At 39.5% G+C, this 23,838-nt stretch overlaps 1 protein-coding gene across 1 annotated transcript in view; it reads right to left on the bottom strand.

The window, feature by feature from the left end:
- Positions 1-628: 628 nt before the first annotated feature.
- Positions 629-23,838, bottom strand: part of SPTY2D1 (SPT2 chromatin protein domain containing 1) — a 700,855-nt gene continuing 677,645 nt past the window's right edge. The window contains exon 6 of the mRNA XM_044082851.1: positions 629-888. Coding sequence (XP_043938786.1) covers positions 792-888 — 97 coding nt within the window. The 3' untranslated portion in view covers positions 629-791. The remainder of the gene's footprint in view (positions 889-23,838) is intronic.

The following is a 23,838-nucleotide window of genomic DNA, read 5'->3' as shown; positions in this document are numbered from 1 at the left end:
AAACATCTGATCACAAAGAGACCAATACTATCAAAAAAAGCAAATCACATTGAAGAACAGCCCAACTTTGTTTTTGTCCACATATCTTACGTCTGTATCCCTCAAAATGAATTCTCCAGGACTGATAATTCCAAACATACTCAGAACTTACTACACTTTTTTTTTCAAATATATACAAAAATGAATAAATAGGCTGGATTATTCTTAAACAACCAACTCTTTCATAAAACCTTCCTCAAAAGCTAAGTTTAGATACCATTTGACTTGGATATAACATCAGAAAATTAATTCTCTCTCTCTCTCTTTCATAGGAAGAATATAAAATACAAAAATGTTCCAGCACTATTCATCCCTACTGCCTTCTCTAGCCAACTGAAGTTATGAACACACCATTGTTAACTAAGAAGCAAAGTAATTCAAAGGGAAACAAAATGAGGAAAAAGAGTGAGGAGGCACTGGCTACGCAAATATACAATATTGAGGGGTGCACTATATAGAATATAGGAGATAAAGGCTTTACTGCACTCTGCTACGCTTGAGGTATCAACAGCTTTATAGTGGCGAAGACAGTTACTGTGTAGTTTTTCCAGAAACCAGTAGAAATTAACTTAATTCAGTACTGCCTTCATTAAAGAAAATGAAATGTTTATTGCAGGAGATGATGTTTAAGAAAATTAATATTTTAAACTTCAAAAGGTACAGATACTGTATAGTTCTCCATGTATGTGGTCTCTACACATAAGACTTATTTAAATTAATAAATAAAATTGCAGGGGTTAGGTTGCTGTATGCTACAATTTCCGTTTCTTTGCTTTCATTGCTTTTCTTTTTAATTCTTCTTCCTCCCTTCTTATTTCTTCCTGGTCTTCAAGGATACCCAAACGCAAGCTGCAAAAACAAAAATCAAAGTAATAAAATTACATTAAAAGGTGTAACATCTGCTGCCTGTAATAGAAACAGATAAAATGCACAACATTTGATAATAAAGTACATTTTAAGTGCTTGTAAACAGCAGAGTCTCCGGGGATCCCCCCCCTATAAAATACTAAGACCTAATCAAATACAGAAACAATCTTTATACTGTGACACACAGAAATGAAAGACAGACACATGCCACAGGATAACATGGTTGGGAGGAAGAGATCAAAGAATGTTGTCAGAATACTGGGATGTTAAAACAAATCCAAAAACAGAAGCTTGCAAATGCGTTTCTGTGGTGTGTATAGTGCACAGAAATCAGACGCACACAAGAACGTAATTCAGCACTGAAAAATACACATCACAACACACATACAGAGCAGTTGCTGTGGTGTGTATTTTTCAGTGCTGGATTATGTTACCATAGAACAACAGCCGTAAAAAGCATCAAACGTTCTTTTTTGGTTAAGCAGACCATCAAGAACACAAACCTATTTCACAGCATAATAGCTGAATAACTGAACATATCAGGAGTTTAAAAAGCCTAGAACTAGAAACAGGTATGTTATTTGCCAATTAAAACTTTTTTCTAACTGCTGTATGGTAATCAGCAGAATGATGCGTGTGCAATTTCCATGCAGTCAAGACGCAGGCAAAAACATTCACTGCAGTTAAAAATAGGAATAAAAGTATTTCTAAGGCTGAGTTAATCTTCATTAGTACCACAACTATGGGAGGTTTGTCTCACATTCTGGAAGTTCCTACCAAGTAAGAAAACACTGTTAATATCTTATTTACCCGCCCTTCCCCAAAAAAAGAGTTCAACTAATGGGTGTGTGGGTACACACAGATATAAATATATGGCTCTACTTCATATGTTCAAAATTCCAGAACATCGAAACTAATCGCAGACTACAGTATCAAAGTTCCAAAATATCAAACAAACAACGACAAAAATTTAAATGTGGAAACTTCTGATTTCACATTTTTGCAGGGGGGCTTGCCTCCTGCTACTTAAATCTACCAACTCAGAGATCACACTACAGTGAAGAAAATGGGAAAGTTCCCATTCTGTACTGTGCAGTGATCTTCATTCACAAGGTTTGATATTTCAGAATGTCAATCCTCTCTCTGGTCTTCGATGATCAGAGGTTCGATTTTCCAGAATTTTGAAAATATGACGGGGATCCATAGATCTATTTTTTTTTTGGTTCCTGTTGATTTCAGACCCTCAAACTATTTTTTGCTGCTGAATGACAGTCTACAGCCAGTTCATTTTCATGGAGTGAGAGAAGATTTTGGCCATCATCCACACAACTATCAGAGATTTTTGGATTTTGCCTTACCCACTTTCTTTACAAGCACAAGCTAACAGTGTCCAAGAGGGGTGTGCAATTGGCTCATGGAGCAAATGTCAATGGCTCATAACGCAACTCGACCAAAGCCCTGCCCTCCTTTCAGACAGCATACCTGCATAACCTTAGTCTCTGCAGCGGTTTAACTGAGGAGGTATGCCTTGGTAAAGCACTCCACTTTAGTCATTTCCACCAGTTTGGGCCAGCTGACAAGCCTCTCATCCCCACCCCCTGCCTTGCCCCTCCAGCACCCAAGCAGTTTATATGGATCACAGTCAGGGCTTCATTCCTCTGCATCATGGAACTAGGTTAAGCTGCTGATTTAAACTGTACAAACAGTTAACAGGTGCTAGCGTAGGCAAGGAAAAATCAACCCATTCATATATCCTTTTGGTTTCCAACTGATCCCTGTATGCTTTTGTATTAGTTTTATGAAAACGTACAAGAACTTAATATGCAAGAATATTTTAAAAACAGTATTTTCTTACAAAGGCATTGGGAAATTTAAGTTGGCCTATAAGCCACTGACTGAAATGCAAATAAGAAATTGTTTGTAGAGCCTTTGCCGTTTCTAGATTACATTTATGTCTATATTTAACTAACTAATGATACAAAGTGTTCATAACTTAAATCTACAACCACCAATAACTCACATACTGTTAATATTGACAAGGACAATGTAAAGGAAAAGAAAGAGAGGAAAAGATATGGCATCTCTAAGAATTTTTTAAATGTTATAGGAAATTGCATATTCTTATATTATTGTCTGAAAAATAAACACATTCACTCTATAACTGGGTTTATATCTCCACTAATGAGCATTCTGCATTCTTTCAGAAGTGCCTGTTCTTGGGAAGGAAATGTTCATATAATAATGTCTTCAGTAAACCTCAGTAACTAGATAAGTACACTTTTTCTTGTGCCTGTCAGGTTTGCCCCATGCCACTAGACAGAAAATGCAGTTGTGTAAGTAACCTTACTGTAACAGTAGATGTCTGAATAATCACTGCTGCAGTGGACTTAACTATATAGGTTATTTTCTGCATAGATGGGTTATATCCTGCAAAGGATACAATAGGTGACCAGCTTCCAAAGCGTCAGGGCATCAAGCTCTTCAGAGATTTCATGCCAGCAGAGACATGGAGGCTGAGACTTGAAAGGTTCACTTAAAAGTGAACTGGAACTTAGAAAATTGTCACATTGTTTACATGACTAATTTTATTTTATTTTTCCAGTAGGTTTTAAATACCATAGTAAATTATTTTTAATAGATGTGCACATTTTGTTTCTATCACACTGTTCTTTCTTTTTCCACTTTATTTGAAACGTTTAATAACAATACTAGCTAACTATACAATAATCTTTTTTGTAGGCAGCTTTTTTTTGGGTTCTTGTACACAGACCTGAAGAAGAAAGAAAAAGAAGGACGAAAGTGATCTTTAACAATAGGTTATGGAAACAGAATATTGTTTGCACAATGGATTTTTTGCATGCAAAATCTATCTATTTAAATATGTTTTAGATTACCAGATGGTCTAAGGTTTATATATTTCTAACCATGTAGTATATTGTTTTGGATAAAATCACAGACTTAATCTGGTTAATAAGAGGTACCACATCATTATTTTTATTTGAAGTAGATGAGGGTTATATTATCATGACAGCTACTGAGTAGGGCAGGACGAGCTTGAATATCACACTGATGGGGGAAGGGATGTGAATTTGTTAACATGTATACCAATAAACTGTTTCACAACACAATAAACCACTCCTACACCTGATAAAAAGTGTGTGTGTGTGTGTGTGTGTGTGTGTGTGTGTGTGTGTGTATATATATATATATATATATATATATATATATATATATATATATATATATATATATATATGTATGTATATATAAAATTTGAAAGTTTGTGATGAAATTACTCTGTTATTTTTGTTTTACTTGGATCACTTGTCTGTGTGCTTAAAGGATTTTTGACTGGAAACAGACCGATTGCCCTGCTTGGATTACTTTTGAATGTTTAATTCTGTATAATATTTTAAGTTATATATTTATTTACTTAGGACAAGTTTAAGTTTGCTAGTAATACTACCATTATCTGATCTTATTAATATACAGTGATTAACAATGTATTTGAATTGAAAATCTTCCACACGGAGAAGTTTCTTACACTTTTTTTTTTTTTTTTTAATGTAATTCAAGGAGCAGCTACTGCAGCAGTGATCATTCAAACATCTACTGTTATGGTAAGATTACTTAAACAACTGTACTTTGTTAATCATATTGAGCACTGCTGCAGTGTTGTTAGCTATACAGGTAGATTACCTTGGCTTACCACATTTGGGAGGTGGAAGATGTGGAGTGAATGGTCCTAGCAAAGCCTGATCTAGACCTAGAGAAGGAATAAAGCTTATAGTGCTTTGTAAAGTATGTACAGAGGTCCAAGTTGCAACTTCTGGAATATCCAGATCTTATCTAAACAATCCTGCCTTGGTCAGAGACGTATTGATCTTTACTGTTAAAAAGAGGTGCGACTGTGAGGGATAGTAAGCAGAAGCTACTGCGTGCATTCATGTGCGATGTAAAGGAATTCCAGCTTTTGTGCAACTTTCACAACTTGTATGGTCAGAGCAACAACCTTATACTTATTTAATATTTAGCTGTATATTTACTGTACAACATTTCTGTTAGAAGTTGATCTTTGAATTCTGTGGCAAATGATTTTGATTATTCTTTCTTTTAGAATTTTTTATTCATTTGGAGATGAATATGGATTCCATAAATGAGTATGTCATTAAAGATTTGCTAAAGCACAAATATCTTGTACAGTGTTAATACATACTAGGTATATTTAAAGGGAACACCTGATAACACTGTGATCTGTGTTCCTCATGCCAAATATTGGATGAATTGCTTACCCTTTAACTAGTAGTAAATCTAGACTTACTGATGTCGACTGTACTTTATGCAAATGGCACGGCTTGCAGAACCATCGTTACATTACTAATGACTGGACTGATGAGGTAAATGTTAGGCAAAGAGCAAGTAGAACACATTTACGAAAAGATGTGCCTATTGTCTGTAAAAATCACTCAATCCCTATGAAACAAGAAAATGCCACTAACAACTTTGGAATTCAGGATATTCAGCAATCTGTGGATTCATAGCACATAGAAGGAAAGAAAGAAAAAAGTTCACAAGTGAAAAAAACTGATAAATGCTCATAAAGCAAAGAGAATCCATACTAAAAAGGACGCTGCTTTGTTAGGTAACCTTTGTTAGGTTAGCTGTGATAACATTACTCAAGCAGAAAAACCTTCAGTCTACAGAAAAAAAAAACACTCTTCTTCTAAAGAGAAGGTGAAAATGAAAAAAATCAAAACTGAACATGGAGATATAGTTTAAGAAAAAGAGGAGAATGACAGACACTGACAACATGGCTGAAGCTGTGGATGCACAAAGCCAGCTGGATGAGAACTGTATGCTTGCAATTGTAATAAGCAATGAAAATAATGTGATTAATAAGACTACTAGTGATAAAGATCATTCCTTTGTAACAACTGATAGAGCAGATATTACTAAATTAGAAGACGAAGATTCTTCAGAGCTACTAGAAATCATGCATTTCTTGCATGAAAGGGAAGAATAACAGTGGATGGAGACTTAAATTTACCAGCAACAGACTGGAAAAATATTGATTCAACAACATTAGTAAGGAAATTATTCACAGCATATGCTCAGGAACAACGACTGCTTTAGACTGTAAAACAACCTACAAGGAATGGAACATACTAGACAATGTTTGTGTTCCTAAAGAAAAAGGAAGTTATGTCTTACCATAACGTTCCATCTGTATTGTTGATCCTCGTTCAGTCATTACGTGTGGGTAAATGCACACACAGCCAGGAAATGGAACAGCTTGTTTTAAGTTCACCAAGGCAGATTCAGTAAATCCAAGTAGGCACCAAATGAATTCAAATAATTCCTTTATTCAGAACCACAGAATAATAACACACAAGCGCTTTCGCTCAGAGGAATTCTGAGCTTTATCAAGTGACCTTTATCTGGGTATCGGTTCTGACCTCGGAACAGAGCCAGCTATCTTCCAAGCTCGCATGAGTTACAAACTCTCGAGCTAAAACTTTTACCCAGAATTCCCCTCTCCCTGTTACCTCTGATTGGGTTTGCAAGTCAAAAGAAGGTAGAGGCTATCTCTGGTCAAATGACCTAATAGAACCGGATGGTGAGATCCACTAGAAGCCAAAGGAGGGGGAAGGAGGGAGGGTCATAATGACTGAACGAGGATTAACAATACAGATGGAACGTTATGGTAAGATATAACTTCTTTATCTGATATTGTTAATCCTCGTTCATTCCTTACGTGTGGGACAGAGTCCCCAGCAACCTTTATTCCTGGGAGGGTCTCATGGAAGGACATTCCTGAGCACCATAGAACCAAAAGATGCTCTTCCCCTGGAGGCCAAATCCAATTTGTAATGACTGATGAAGGTATGAGGAGTAGCCCATGTTGCAGCTGGACAAATGTCATGTAAAGAGGCTCTGGCATGGAAGGCAGCAGAAGTTGCCACCGACCTTGTAGAATGAGCCTTTATGGTAGTAGGTAATGGAATATTATATTGTCTATAAATGAAGGTCACGCAGTCGTTCAACCATTTAGCCAATGTGACCTTAGCAACAGCACATCCTAATCTAGGTCCAGAATAGGCCAAAAATAACTGGTCTGATTTACGAGAGGCCTTAATGCTGTTCATGTAGAAGCAAATTTGCCTGTGAATATCTAGGGTGTGTAGGCAATACTCTCATTTGTTTGAATGATTGGGGGAAGAAAACTGGCAATTCAATGGTTTGATTAATGGACATTTCAGAGATCACTTTTGGCAGAAAGGAAAGATTGGTTCTCAATGACACTCTATCTCTATGAAAAATCAAATATGGACTCTTGATGCCTAAGGCTTGAAGGTCAGAGATACGTCCGGCAGATGTAATGGCGACCAAAAACAAGGTTTTCCATGACAAAATATTTGAGGTCACAAGAAGAAGCTGGTTCAAAAGGTAGCATTGTCAAAGCTTGTAGGACTAATGACAGGTCCCATGGTTGAGTAGGTTCTCTAAAAGGGGGTTTTAGATGATTCACGCCTTTTATGAAAGTCTTGCATAATTTGTGTGACATAACAGAGGAGTCTTGCACACCATCATGAAAATTAGATATTGCAGCCAAATTAACTCTAAAGGTAGAGGCAGACAGACTGGATTGAAATAGGGCAGCTAGATACTTCAGCACTGTTGACATTGGTGCTGAAAAAGGATCTACCTGTTTTTCTTTCAGCCAAAAGGTAAATCTTTTCCACTTGCTGAGATGTGTAATTCTGGTGGAAGACTTGTGAGATGCAATAAGAATGTCACGTACTGGCAAAGAAAGATCATTCTGCCTGGCAATCAAGGGAACTGGAGGAGCCAGGCTGTTCAAGTTGGGGTGAAACAGAATCTGCGGATGGGAGATCAACCCCGGGGTTGGATGGAGAATCCACGGTTGATCTAGCAGGTGAGGCCAAAGGAAGGGGAACCAGATCTGACGAGGCCAATATGGTGCTATGAGGATTACTTTGCTCTTCAACCGGCAAGCTTTCTTCAGAAACTGGGGAATGAGGGGGAGAGGTGGAAATACATAAAGTAGACCTGAGGGCCAATCGTGGACTACAGCGTCCCTGGGTGACTGTCCCGGAGGGGGAATCAGGGCGAAATAGTTGCTACATTTGTAGTTGGTCAGGGACGCAAAGAGGTCGCAGCAAGGAAGACCCAGCGGTTGAAAATCTCCGCCGCTATCAAGGGATTCAGGGACCCCTTGTGAGGTTGTAGTATACACCTGCTGAGTCTGTCTGCTATCACGCTGGAACTCTCGGGAATGTGCATTGCTAGAAGAAAACGGTTGGTAGCCATCGCCCAATGCCATATCCTCATGGCCTCTCAACAGAGTGGGTAAGATTTGGTCCTACCCTGTTTGTTGCTGTACCAGACCACCACCATGTTGTATGATTGTATCGCAATAGTCCCAGATGGCAGCAGGGGATGGAATGCTTGCAACGCCAGAAGCACCACCCTCAGCTCTAGAACATTTATATGCAGCTGGGCCTCCATTTCGGACCAAGTACGTCGGACTGTCTGTCCCTGACATACCCCCCCACCCCATCAAGGAGGCGTCCGTGGTCACTGTAGTCTTGGGCTGTTGGGGGGAGAAGGGGCGAGACCACTGTGACGGGTTGTGGGCCATCCACCAATTTAAATCCTGTTTGCACCTGTGAGTTACCCAAATCTTGGCTGAGAGGGTACTGAAAGGGATACCATTGGATGAGCAGTAGCCATTGTAGAAGCCTCATGTGAAACCTGACCAGGGGGACAATGGTGATGGAGGCTGCCATAGAACTCAACAACTGTAGAACAGAGTGAGCTGTGGATTTCTCCCTTGAAAGGATTGGTGTCAGTTGTTACTTTATCCTTAGAATTCTGTGCTCTGGAATGGATGCTCTGCAATTCTTTGTATTCAAGATGACCCCTTTGAATTCTGTGGACTGAGATGGGGTGAGATTGGATTTTTGCCAGTTTCTGGTTATGCCTAGCCTGTCTGCAAAGAGGAGAGAGTATGCCAGGGCTTCTTCCAATAGATGTCTGGTGGGGGCGGAGATGAGCCAGTGGTCTAGGTATGGAAACACCGGGAATCCTTGCAGTCGTAAGTGAACTGTGACGACTGCCATGCACATTGTGAACACTCTGGGGGCTGTAGAGAGTCCGAAGGGCAGTACTCTGAACTGGTAGTGACTGGCTCCCGCACGGAAGCGAAGGAATCTTCTTGATGGTCTGTCCACTGTTATGTGGTAGTACGCATCTTGAAGATCTATTGAGCACATCCAATCGTCTTTTTCCAAAAGTGGAAGGATAGACTGTATTGTGACCATCAGGAATTTTTGTATTTTTACAAACTTGTGAGCAAATAATATCACGAACCTCCTGAAGAGCCAACAGTCAAAAAGGGAAATAACTGGAGCAAAACAAACTGTTGAAGTCACCATGAACGAACAGGAATCCTTGTTAAAACATCCAATATTTTATTCGAAAACAGCAACAGAAGATGAGCGCTTTCACGTGCCACCTGCACGCTTCTTCAGATCTAACAGTATGAATTTACTAAGGCTTTATATAGCAAAGCCAGTTGTTTTAATTGAAATAATAAAACAATAAAACAATTTAGGATCCAATGATCCTTAGACATCCTGCATTAAAGAAGCTTAAAGTGCTAGTGCACATTTAACAAAATAGCGTTACAAGCAATTCATATCCTATATACAATAACTAAAACCTGCTCATCCTTAAATATATAACAACAATAAAAATATATATATATATATATCAATATATGTATATTTATGGATTAAGCTGAAAATAAAACATCTAAAAATGTTCTACAACATCTAAATGAAAATATATCAAATGACTGATGAAAAAATATTCAGATCAGAACAAACATATTATAGTGCATCATAATATACTTAAGTGGATATCTAGTTGATCTTAAAAAACAGATGTAACTGATCATAAAGACTAATAATCTATATGAAAAACATAGAACAAATTTAAATACAGACATATAATAAATACTATAGTATAAACATTATAAACAAAATAAGTCAAAAAAGACGATGTTGTGAATATATATTGAATATAACTTAAAATACTAATTATGTCAAAATACTGGATGAAATAATCAATGAGACTATAAAAAGGAATATATATGTATCAAATATAAATAGACATTAAATTATTCTATCTACGAACGCTATCTTCTAGCACAGGTTTTAAGGAAACATAATGATTCAAACCTGGTGGTAGGTGTGCTCCTGATCTAAAAATCCATTCCAGTTCAAGTCTGGCTAAATAATTCAAATTATCACCTAGTCTCAAACTAGGTGCAACCACTTGTAAAACCCTAAATTTAAAGCTATGGTCAATATGTACATTAATATGTCTGGCTAGGGCATTCAACTCATTCTTTTTTCTGATGTCATAAATATGGTTATAGATCCTCTCTTTAAATTTTCTTTTCGTTAAACCTATATAGAACGCATCACACTGTAAACATGTAGCCACATATACCAGATTGGTTGTATTACAATCTGCATAAAATCTGGGTTCAAACTTGAAAAAACCAGAGGGATGTTGAAACACTTGTGTAGTTGTAATATATTTGCACATGTTGCAGTTCCCACAGGGAAAGCTGCCTTTGTGTGATCGGTCTATCTGAAAACCTTGTCTGGTACTATTGTTGTCACGACTGAAACAGTTTTTAAATACAAAACGAGGTCCATCTCCCACTATGCTTCTAACAGAATCATCCATAGTCAGTACATTCCAATGCCTACCAATAATTTTTTTGAGTTCTATAACATCATTGGTATACTTCATCATATAGTTCAACTTGTTATTATTATGGGATCTATAATGTGAAGAACATGAAGTATGTTGAAACTGTTGGATGTTGTCATTTGAACCCTGTATAGGTTCAACAGTGAAGTCTGGCAAACCTAGAATGGTATTCTTTATAGATCTAACCAAACTACGGGTATATCCCCGGTCTATAAATAATTGTTCCATGTTATCAGCCTCCTTCAGCAAGCTAACATTGTCTCTACATAGTCTAGTCAGTCTGATAAACTGTCTTTTAATGATACCTGGAAACATGCGTCTGGGATGCATTCTATTGAAACTCAATAGTGTGTTTTTCCAACATGGTTTCCTATATAAGTTCAAAACTAATCTACTATAATTATTGTACATAAGGTTCACATCTAGAAAACTAATGTTCTCATCTGAGTATTCAGCTGTAAACCTCAAAAATTCTGTAGTTGACTCAAGGTAATGTAAAAAAGCTTGGAACTCAAGACGGGTCCCTTCCCATAAAATAATGACATCATTTACAAATCTCCTGTATAGCTTAACCTTGTTAAACCATACACTGTTGAATAAATGCTGCTTCTCCCAAAAAAACATAACTAAATTAGCGTAAGTATTAGCACATGGGGTGCCCATGGCTACACCCCATAGCTGTAAATAATATTTCTTATTAAACAAAAAAATATTGTTGTATAATACAAGTTCTAACAGTTGACATATCAAAATTTGTCTATCGACACTATAGGTGGTCTCACTGACAATCACTTCTCTAATGGCTTGTATGCCATATTCATTAGGTATACAAGTAAATAGATTTCTGACGTCAAGTGTTACTAACAAAAGATTTCCCATCTCAAAAGAGTCATGCTGTAAATATTCGATATCATTTAGCAACTGATATGCGTCCTTGAGTATTGTAGATATAGTGTCAACTATTGGTCTTAATAATTTTTCTAAAAAATAGAAATTTTGGAAGTAGCCCATCCTCTGCCAGAGACAATTGGACGCATAGGAATGGGGGATACATTTTTGTGAATCTTGGGTAAACCCTTCAAGCATGGAATTAAGGGGTTAGCAATATGGAGGAACTCCTATATCTCACCACTAATTTGTCTGCACATTAGCATATCATACAAGTTATCATGAATATTTCTCACTATAACATCCACCTCACCAACCATCAATGCTCTATATGTGCTGGTATCCTCCAATAATAATTCCATATTGCCGATGTAGTCATTTGAATCAAGTAAAACGACTCCCCCACCCTTGTCAGCTGATTTGATGGTTATGCTGTCATTCAATCGAAAAGTTTGCAAAGAGGCAAACTCTGTTCTACTCAAATTATAAAACCTATTAGTTTTGTTACCAGTAGAATAGTGTACATAAAAATCCCTTTCACATAGCTTTATAAAACATTCAACAGCAGAGGGTAATATAGGTGTAAATGTACTATTGCGTTTAACCAGTTGAGAAAACGAGGCATTATTATAAGAGTTCTCACTGTTTTTAAAGTACATTCTTAGCGCTAGCTTACGTCCAAATAGCCTGAGATCAAGAAAAGTTTCATTCAACTTGCTGGGCTGAGATGGAATAAAGCCCATGCCCTTATTAAGTAACGAAATGTCAGAGTCAGATAAAGTATGGCTAGAGTAATTAAAAACCAAACTATTCAATTCCATGCTGTTCTTTTTTGGCCACACCTCTCCTGTGAATGTTTTCGTTTCTTCGGGCCCCTGCTGTGGGATCTCCCTCTCGCACACCTGGTTTGCTTGATTGGAAAAGGAGATGATGGTTTATCAGCAATTGGAAGAATATTGCCATGTCGCTTAATCGCTCCTAACCTCAACTCGTCACCTGGGACCTGGAGAGCTTGTTGGTTGGGTGGCGGAGTTCCTAGCGAAGTCGCATTGTTGACGTCAGCTACAGGCGGAATGGGCGGATCAATGATAGCAGCTACATTCATATGTCCCAAAGCTCCATCTGTATCAGCTGTTGACACAGGTGTAGAATTATGAACCTGATGCTGCGTAATCTGTGTGTGATGAATATGGGGCGCATTTCCCCCTGGAGTGATTGTCAGTGAGACCACCTATAGTGTCGATAGACAAATTTTGATATGTCAACCGTTAGAACTTGTATTATACAACAATATTTTTTTGTTTAATAAGAAATATTATTTACAGCTATGGGGTGTAGCCATGGGCACCCCATGTGCTAATACTTACGCTAATTTAGTTATGTTTTTTTGGGAGAAGCAGCATTTATTCAACAGTGTATGGTTTAACAAGGTTAAGCTATACAGGAGATTTGTAGATGATGTCACTATTTTATGGCAAGGGACCCGTCTTGAGTTCCAAGCTTTTTTACATTACCTTGAGTCAACTACAGAATTTTTGAGGTTTACAGCTGAATACTCAGATGAGAACATTAGTTTTCTAGATGTGAACCTTATGTACAATAATTATAGTAGATTAGTTTCGAACTTATATAGGAAACCATGTTGGAAAAACACACTATTGAGTTGCAATAGTATGCATCCCAGACACATGTTTCCAGGTATCATTAAAAGCCAGTTTATCAGACTGACTAGACTATGTAGAGACAATGTTAGCTAGGAGGCTGATAACATGGAACAATTATTTATAGACAGGGGATATACACGTAGTTTGGTTAGATCTATAAAGAATACCATTCTAGGTTTGCCAGACTTCACTGTTGAACCTATACAGGGTTCAAATGACAACATCCAACAGTTTCAACATACTTCATGTTCTTCACATTATAGATCCCATAATAATAACAAGTTGAACTATATGAGGAAGTATACCAATGATGTTATAGAACTCAAAAAAATTACTGGTAGGCATTGGAATGTACTGACTATGGATGATTCTGTTAGAAGCATAGTGGGAGATGGACCTCGTTTTGTATTTAAAAACTGTGATAGTCTTAAATTAATTTTCAGTCGTGGCAACAATAGTACCAGACAAGGTTTTCAGATAGACCGATCACACAAAGGCAGCTTTCCCTGTGGGAACTGCAACATGTGCAAATATATTACAACTACACAAGTGTTTCAACATCCCTCTGTTTTTTTCAAGTTTGAACCCAGATTTTATGCAGATTGTAATACAACCAATCTGGTATATCTGGCTGCATGTTTACAGTGTGATGCGTTCTATATAGGTTTAACGAAAAGAAAATTTAAAGAGAGGATCTATAACCATATTTATGACATCAGAAAAAAGAATGAGTTGAATGCCCTAGCCAGACATATTAATGTACACATTGACCATAGCTTTAAATTTAGGGTTTTACAAGTGGTTGCACCTAGTTTGAGACTAGGTGATAATTTGAATTATTTAGCCAGACTTGAACTGGAATGGATTTTTAGATCAGGAGCACAATTACCACCAGGTTTGAATCATTATGTTTCCTTAAAACCTGTGCTAGAAGATAGCGTTTGTAGATAGAATAAATTAATGTCTATTTATATTTGATACATATATATTCCTTTTTATAGTCTCATTGATTATTTCATCCAGTATTTTGACATAAGTAGTATTTTAAGTTATATTCAATATATATTCACAACATCGTCTTGATTGACTTATTTTGTTTATAATGTTTATACTATAGTATTTATTATACGTCTGTATTTAAATTTGTTCTATGTTTTTCATATAGATTATTAGTCTTACATCTGTTTTTTAAGATCAACTAGATATCCACTTAAGTATATTATGATACACTATGATATGTTTGTTCTGATCTGATTATTTTTTCATCAGTCATTTGATATATTTTCATTAAGATGTTGTAGAACATTTTTAGATGTTTTATTTTCAGCTTAATCCATAAATATACATATATTGAGAGATATATATATATATTTATTTTTGTTATATATTTAAGGATGAGCAGGTTTTAGTTATTGTATATAGGATATGAATTGCTTGTAACGCTATTTTGTTAAATGTGCACTAGCACTTTAAGCTTCTTTAATGCAGGATGTCTAAGGATCATTGGATCCTAAATTGTTTTATTGTTTAATTATCTCAATGAAAGCAATTGGCTTTGCTATATAAAGCCTTAGTAAATTCATACTGTTAGATCTGAAGAAGCGTGCAGGTGGCACGTGAAAGTGCTCATCTTCTGTTGCTGTTTTCGAATAAAATATTGGATGTTTTAACAAGGATTCCTGTTCGTTCATGATGACTTCAACAGTTTGTTTTGCTCCATTTTTACAAACTTGTTCAGTACACTGAGATCCAAAATTGGTCTCCAGTCCCTGGTTTTCTTTGGCACCAAAAATAGTCTTGAGTAGAATCCGGATCCTATCTGGTCTGGAGGGACTATTTGGATGACTCTTTTTCTTAGCAGTTTTGAAATCTCTAATGCTGCTTCTTCCCTTTGACTGGGTGGAATGTCGGGTAAGTTTGTTAGGGGAGCGGGACAAAGGTCGAAGGGAATATGATAACCTCTGGTTATTATCCTTTGTACCCACGAATCGGTGGTGATGGTTAGCCAGGCAGAAGGCTACAAAGAGAAAAGACCACCAACCACTTCCAGAGGAAAGCAGTTGGGCCGCTCTTCAGGAGCGCGGGTAGGACTGGAGTCCCTGGAACCCTGGTTACGCAGACCCCCTCTGACCCGAAAAGGGCGTCTTCTGTGAGTTTCCCCCTCTGCCTCTAGGGGAGAACTCGGCCTGCGTGTCATGGAAAGGACCCTAAGACTTTTTGTGCCATATCTTCCCACTCTTCTGGTTACTGGAGAAAGCCCGTGGAGGGAAAGAATAACGGACACCCACGGCAGAAAGGGTCTTACCATCCTGATCACATCTGGCCAGTATGCTTTTAACCTTGGGTCCAAACAATGAAGAGGCTTTGATGGGAGCGTTGAGAAAGGAAGCCTCGAAGGGTTCCACAAAATTACACAAGCGCATCCAGGCATGTCGTCTCAGAACAATGCCTGAACTCGCCGCTCTAGCTGCTCCTTCTGATGCGTGAGATATCAGGTGCATGGAGGAGTTAGATATCGATTCAATGGTGGCTAGCTGAGAGGCCACATTGTCATGGACCTCATCAGACAGCTCCAGCCAAAGTTTGAGAGCTCAGAAATTAAATCTCTTTGAAGCCTAGTAAAGTGTGCCATATAGTTCAGGGATCTGATTGCAAAGGTTGCTGATGCAAAATTACTCTTCCCTATTCTGTCCAGAGCCCAGGACTCTTTGTTGGGTGGATGGAAAGTCTGGCTTTATTCTTCCGCCAGGTCCCTTTTAGTTACGGCCGCCACCACCAAAGCATCTACAGGAAGACCTTTGGACCAATAGGGATTAGTAGCAGGAGGGGACAACATTTTATCTGGCCTCTGGGGAATGGCCTCAACGGTGTCAGAAGCCTTCTACGTATGCTGCACGATGAGCCGGACCAGTTCATCTGCAGGTGTAGTAACCCAGGATGTAGGGGGCCGGGCGCAAAAGGCCTGCAGGAACACAGACTCTTCAGAGGTCAGGTTCGAGGGCCGCCAGTCACCTCTCTGTTTAAGAATTTCAAAAATATCACCAAAGGATACCTCAGAGGGTGAGCGAGGGGACCATTCCCCATCATCAAAGTCTGCGTCTTCAGTAAAACACTCCTCTGTGGAGTCCATGTGCTTCCTCTTGCACAAGCTTATTTTGAAGAACTTCATCAGAGGGAGAAGCTGGGGAAGACAGCGGAAAAGGGGTCTCCTGTGGAAGTATATCCTGAGGCCCTTGCGCCCGGTGTCCGCTAGGAGTGACTTGTTTACATTGCAGCTCAGAGGAGGACGGGGAAAGTGATGGCACAGGATCACCAACCGACGCCAGAGCCTTCTCCATTAGCTGGGATGCCGGTCCACTTGAAGAGGGGTAAGTGCCCAGAGCAGGGGACACCCCTCTCCTAAGTGGCTCAGTCTGCCGACTCGGAGTCCCTGGATGGCTGTGAAACACCAAATTACATATGCCACAGCTGACATCCTGGGTCATAGCAAAACTCTCCTACCACAAAGGCAACTGCGGCTCCTTAGTGAAGTCCATAAAGGGAACCATGGGGGGGGGGGACTGTCCTATATCAAGGGGCTTCAAAGGCAATGAAGGAGGAGAATAAGTAGGGGTCTTTGGGGTAAAGGGTGATCACCTCCTGAGGAAGGATAGGTCCTGGGGGACGGGATACCTCTGGCCAAAAGCACTTGAGCCACAAGACGCAACACGTCGTGTTCAGAGAGACTTCTAGTGGATTTCAGGGACATGGCTGAAGGAGAGTCAGGTCTATCCAAAGACGGAGCAAGCTCGGTGCCCATCTCGGAGGTCTGCACTGAAAACGGGGCTGTAAAGGACTGAACTACAGGTGTCTGCACCGAGGAAATCATCAGTGCCGAAGTTATGGTCTACATTGATATGTTCAGTACCAAAGTGGTTGTCGGCGCTAAGGTTGGAACCGAAAAAATCAGTGCCGATAACTGAATGGTCGGTGCTGAGAGGGTAGTCGGTGCCTGGTAAGTTGTCGGAGCTGAAAAGGCAATGGGCTTCGAAAAATCCATTGAAGTCGTAACAGTCTGCATTGACTGGACAGTTGGTGCTGGTAAAGAAGTCTGAACTGAGGAGCCCCTAGGTACCGATATGGCAAAGGGCACGCTAGTCAGTGCCGAAGTCACAGATGGCGCCAATGGCCTTGGTGCCGAAGGTCTAGGTACCGAAAGCGCTGGAGCTGAAGAAGTCAAATCCAAACTGTAAAGCTTAGCTTTCTTGGGTCTCGGTTCCTGGGGGTCCCCAGCAGGGGATGAAGGAAGAGACTTGGCCTTTATATGTTCATCACTCTTTTTCTTATGGGATCTTGGAGGGGTTGAAGCCTCCGACCCAGAAATAGCCTCTGAAAAAGGAGATTTAAGTAGCCCCTTCAATATAAATTTTTTTTCTCTCAAAGTCCTGTTAGAGAAATTCTTACAAATCCCGCAGGGCGGGTTAACTGTTAAATGAGGCACACCCAAGCAATAGACACACAGGGAATGTGCATCTGAAGTAGGTAATTTATGGCCACAATCTAAACATCCTTTAAATCCTGGACTACCTTTTTTATCTGCCATGTTAGAAAGAAAGAAGGAAACCCAGAAAAAATACAAGCAATGGTGCAAGAATTACCCGAAGATAAGAAGAAAAGGGGGTTTACCAACGATGGTAAAAAAGAAATGACCTTGCGGTAAAGGGGAGGAAAGGAATTGAAAAGATTCAAGAAAGGATAGTCGCTAAACGCGATAAGGTAAGAGAAAACTAATAACTTTTCTGTGAGAAAAGGCTGTTTTAGAATTTAGTATGAAGAAAAATATTGTACTTAGCTCAAGAGAAGTAGCTTGACACAACCGAATGGCGATGCGGCAAACAAAATCTGAGGTAACAGGGAGAGGGGAATTCTGGTTAAGAGTTTTAGCTCGAGAGTTTGTAGCTGATGCGAGCTTGGAAGATTGCCGGCTCAGTTCCGAGGTCGGAACAGATACCCACATGTAAAGAATGAACGAGGATTAACAATATCATATCTACTGTTACTTTATGTCAAGTTTACCATTGTTGAGGTGTAGTGATCATTGTGTTATAAAGGGTAAATTGTTGCTAGATAATTCTTCTAAACTGAAATCTAAACCAATGCACAGAAGATTAATTACATACTATATGGAAGCAATACTGTCACTATGTAAAACTACTTGGAAGTGTTGCGTTCACTGGAAGAATTGCAGAGGAAATCTGGAAAGTTTTGACAGAGAAACTGAATGCAAAAATATAAAAAAAAATTATCAAGAGGGTAAATTTCCATAAGACCTAGGTACTTGATTAAGATGGGAGACAAAAATATAAGAAATGGAAATGGGGTTAACTATAACTTTGAAAGCTGAAATAAACAAGTTGGACAAACAAATTAAGAAGAGTATAAGACATGATCAAGAAAAATTTGAAGAAAATTTATAAAAGCTATTGAGCATAATAGGAAACCATTTTATAGACACAGAAGATGTGAAAGGTGTAAAGACATGCAAACTGATAAACTGTGTGTAGACTCTAAAATGTATTCTCGGACACAACAGACTACAGATATAGTTACAAAGTCTTATGCAAAACAGTTTGGCTCCACAAAGGGGGGGGGGGTGATTTCAGATACTGAAATCAAATTAGATCAAACTGAAAAAGAACTATGCATACTGGATCTAAACAAAGCACAGGGAGGAGACGGAATTAGTAATAATGACCCTAGAACACTTCAACAATAACTTAAAGTACCATTATATCTATTACTTTGTCATATAAATACAAGGAAATTCCTCAAGATTGGAGACATGCACTAATGAAACCTGTCTTTAAGGGAAAGTGGAGTAGGACAAATCCAGAACCACAAGACCCTTAAGTCTACTTTTATGTTGTGGAAAAATAATGGAGAAAGTAATAATGGAGAAGTTATTGCAGAAGTGGAAAGGTTGGGACTTGAGATCATGTATCAGCATACTTAAGTAGAAATAGATCTATTTTCACCTGTAACATGATGTTCTATAACAATATATTAATAGCTATGAATGAATAATTATACTGTGATGTAATTTATATAGATTTACCTTTAGCATCTGATCAGGTCCTACACAAAACACTGATCAATAAAAGCAAGAACTAGGTATTGATGTACTCTTGATAAGATGGATAGCTGCTTGGCTTACAATAAGGACACGACGAGTATCATACAGCAAATGGACAGGTGAAATCCTTGGTTAGAGTCAGGGTGTCCCCCAGGGTTCTGCCTTAGCCCATACTTTGTTTAGAATTTCTCAGAGCTACCTTTTTCGTATGAGGGTTTCTAGTCTGTATGCGGATGATATGAAACTGGGTACACTGAATACATGCGTTACAGATAGGGCGTGTCTGCAAAAGACCTTGACTAAATTGACCACTTAGGCACAGGAGAATAATATGCTGACAGTTACATCAAAAATTAAGCATATGAAATTTGGAAGACATAATTTGAAAGATGAATATTTAATACAGCAGACAGTAATTGAAACGGTGGATTCATTTAAGGACCTGGGTACATGGGTAGATCCAGCTTTGAGTTTTTCTAATCATATCTTCTAATCATATCAACCAACTGGTTAAAGATAGTTCTAGAACTACATGCTGTATAAAAAGATTTATAAAGTCTAGGAAATCAGAAATGAAGTTATTATTTGTTAGTTACATTAGACCTAAACTTGAGTATGGAATAACATTATGGATACCCTATAAGAAAACATGCATGAGTAAACTGGACAGAGTACAGCAGAAATATACCAACAGCATCCTAAGTTATTATGAAAGACGAAAATATCTTTACTTGTGCAGTATATCTCATGTAGATATTTAAGAGCATCTGGGTATAGTTTCATAGTTTAGTACTAGGCTATCTGCCCTGGGGCATTTGCAAGCCTAGCCCTAGAGATGTGGCTTTCGCCACCCCATGTAGTGGTACTAAGGTGTATAGAATAAATTTAGAATATTGCGCCTTTGTCTAGTATTGCCACATTGAAGACCCCCTTACTTATTAAAATTAGTTTACTGTGCCTCTGTCAAGTAGCGACACAGGGGTGACCCCCAGGGTAAACCTACGATCTCCCATCCACTTGTCAAGATTTCTCTTGAAAAGAGTCAGTGAGGGGCTCTGCCTAACATGAACTGGGATTTTGTTCCAGAGTATGGGAAGCCTCTGAGTTATGAATCTGTCCCTCCAGCATGTTCTATTCATGTTTGTACTGAGGTTTAAATCTTTGGCTTTCGTGGTTCTTATGGATTTGGATTTTTTGAGGTGGAGCATGTCCATCAATTCCTGGTTGGACATGGCCTTGTACGTCAGGCACAAGATCACATCTGAGCAAGCGGTATGCTACTGAATAGAGCTGGAGTTTCTTTAGCCTGGTAGCATACGACATATATTGGAGACCCTTGATCCTCTTGGTGAGGTACTTCTGGGGTCTCTCCAGCTGTTGTAATTGCCAGGTGAGGTACATACCAAATGGGGCATTGTACTCAATCATGGGCCTGATAAGGGAGGAGTACAGGGGGCACGATGACCTCCTTTGATCTGGATGTGAACCCCTTCATGATAAGGTGGGCAAGGTAGAAAGTCTTTCTAACCACTTTGGCAACGTGGGTGTCAAATGAGAGGTCATTATCAACTTGGGGCCCCAGGTCTCTGATTACTTTTTCGGTACTCAGTGGGTTACTGTCTATGTGATCATTTGTGGGTACTTTGTTTTTCCCAAAGGGGATGACTATACATTTCTTGGCATTCAGTTTAAGGCCATGATTCTGGCACCAGTTGTCCGTTTCGGTGAGGCCTTTCTGTAGGATGTATGTGTCAGCTGGTGTATCGACTATGGCGCCTAGTTTGCAGTCATCTACGAACTTTGTCAGCCACAAAGTACAGTTTTGTACCTACCATAAATGTAGATGTCAGATAGACATGCAACTGCAGTCATAACATGTGGGTTGTCCTGCCTCAGGCAGCCCTCGGTCGGCCGGATTCCAAAGTCTGGGTCCGACGTCGGCTGATGTCACATTTCTCTCCGACGTCAGAGCGGCTGGAGTACATAAGCATCAGCCGACGCCATTTTCTTCAGTGTTTCTTGCCCCAGATGCCAGGTGCCCTCCAAGGAAGGCTGTAATCAAATTGGAAGACAAAAACAGGATTCCAAACAAATAAATGAGCAATAAAACAAATACACCATAACAGATTATCCCCAGCTAAGAGTATCAGGGATAGGAGTGGACCCTAGGCATAGAGGGGTATGGAGGGAGGGAAAATCCGACTGCAGTTGCATGTCTATCGGACATCTACATTTATGGTAGGTACAAAACTGTACTATGTCCTTCAAGAATGCAACTGCAGTCATAACATGTGGGTAGAATACCATAGCTTAGCTGGGGGAGGAGGTATGTACTAGGAAAGAGATGGTGTGGCAATCAAACCCTGCAGGACTGCCGAAGCAAAGCCTGCTCTGGATCTGGAATATAGAGGGAGATTGTAGTGTTTGGAGAATGTATGCACGGAGCTCCATGTAGCAGCTTCTAGAATGTCCTTGGTAGGCACCCCTCTTAAAAATGCTGTAGAGGTGGCTGTAGCTCTGGTGGAATGTGGTCTGACATTGGCTGGAACAGTCTTTCCATGAAAGGAATAACAGAATCTGATGCAATGTCCAATCCATTTAGAAATAGTCTGTTTTGAAATTGCTTTTCCTTGGACTGCAGGGGCGTAAGCTACAAAATGTTGTTCAGACTTCCTAATGGCCTTGGTTCTGTCCAGGTAGTATCGAAGTTGTCTGTGAATGTCCAAGGTATGCAAAAGTCTTTCCCCTTATTCTCAGGATTGGGGAAGAAAGCAGGCAGATGAATGGCTTGATTTAGAGAAACCCTAGATACCACCTTTGGCATAAAAGTAGGGTTGGTCCTTAATGAAACCCTGTCTCTGTGGAAAATAATAAAGGGTGGTATTGCCATTAGGGCCTGTAGCTCCGAAACCCTTCTTGCTGAGGTAATTGCCAACAGGAAAGCTGTCTTCCATGAGAGAAATTGCAAGTCAACTGAAGCTGCTGGCTCAAAAGGAGGTAGAGTCAGTTTTTCTAAGACAAAATTGAGGTCCCAGGCTGGCACTGGGGCCTTTCTTGGTGGCTTAATGTTCTTGATTCCCCTGAGGAATTGTCTTAGTAAGGGGTGAGAGAAAATGGGAGGATCAGTGTTGTATCTAGCTGAAATAGCAGATGCATGTATCTTTATGGAAGAATATGAGAGGCCGTTCTTTAACATATCTGCCAAATATTCCAAGATAAGTGGGATGTTCAGCAATGAAGCATCATGTCCCTTGCTGGTATTCCAATTGCTGTATCTTTTCCACTTTGCTAAGTAAACCTTTCTGGTGGATGGTCTTCGAGCCTCTGTTAGTATCTGCTGAACTTCCTTAGAGAGAGATAAGCTGAAGTTATTTATGGGTTCTCCCAAGCTGTTAGCTGCAGTGTCTGAAGGTTTGGATGCAGTGTTTCGAAATTGTGTTGAGTCAAAAGTAGAGGCCACTGAGGGAGGGCCCACCTCCTGGTGTGACATATGCTCCGTAGTAGTGGGTACCAGTGTTGTCTTGGCCAATCCAGAGCTATTATGATTCCCTTGGGCTTCTCTGCTTTGATCTTTAGTAATACTGAGGTCATCAGTGGCAGAGGTGGGAATGCATAGATTGCTAGGGAGTTCCAGTTGAATGAGAGGGCATCTATTTTCCAAGCTTTTGGATGGTATGTCCTTGTGCAAAATTTTGGTAGAAGATGGTTGAGGTGAGAGGCAAATAAGTCCACTTCTGGCTTAACCTCCACTCGTGCGGATCTGTGAAATTCCTGCTTAGGCTGTCCGCCAACACATTGTCTTTTCCTGGAACAATTAGGCTCAGTGATTTCTCCCAAAGCTGCATTATCAGTCTGCAAAGGGGGTAAGAGTGGGTGCCCCCCTGCTTGTTTATGTACCACATCACAGTGGTGTTGTCTGTCCATATCATTAAGTGGCCTTGCTGGAGATGGTGTTGAAAAGCCTCGATGGCATGCATTACTGCCAGCATTTCCTTTTGGTTTATATGCAGATGTGTTTCCTTTGGAGACCATTGTCCTTGTATACACCTGCCTTCCATGTGCGCCCCCCATCCGAGGTCTGAGGCGTCTGTAGTCATGGTCTGTGTTATCTGTGGTTTTTTGAATGACATACCTGTGTTTTCCTGGCTCACCGAGGCCCACCATAGGAATTGGAATGAGTGGTATGATTGTCTCCAAGTTGTTGCTGTGTTGAGACCAAATGCTTTTTAGGTACCATTGAAGCTTTCTCATGTGTAGTTTTGCTAATGGAACCAGTAGAATGCAGGATGCCATGTAAACCAGGGCCTGTAGGAATCTCCTTGCAGTCATCTGGGTGAGTTTTGCTAAACCTTTGAAGTAATGAGTTAACTTCTCTTGCTTGTCTTCTGTCAGGTAAGCCATCTGAGAGGCTGTGTCCAGTTTGGCTCCTAAGAAGATTATTTGCTGGGATGGCTGCAG

This window comes from Protopterus annectens, chromosome 9.part0 (assembly GCF_019279795.1).
Source record: "Protopterus annectens isolate FY-2018-M chromosome 9.part0, PAN1.0, whole genome shotgun sequence".
Lineage (NCBI taxonomy): Eukaryota > Metazoa > Chordata > Ceratodontiformes > Protopteridae > Protopterus > Protopterus annectens.
The sequence above is the reverse complement of the archived record's forward strand: the minus strand, read 5'-3'. Positions and strand labels throughout refer to the sequence as shown.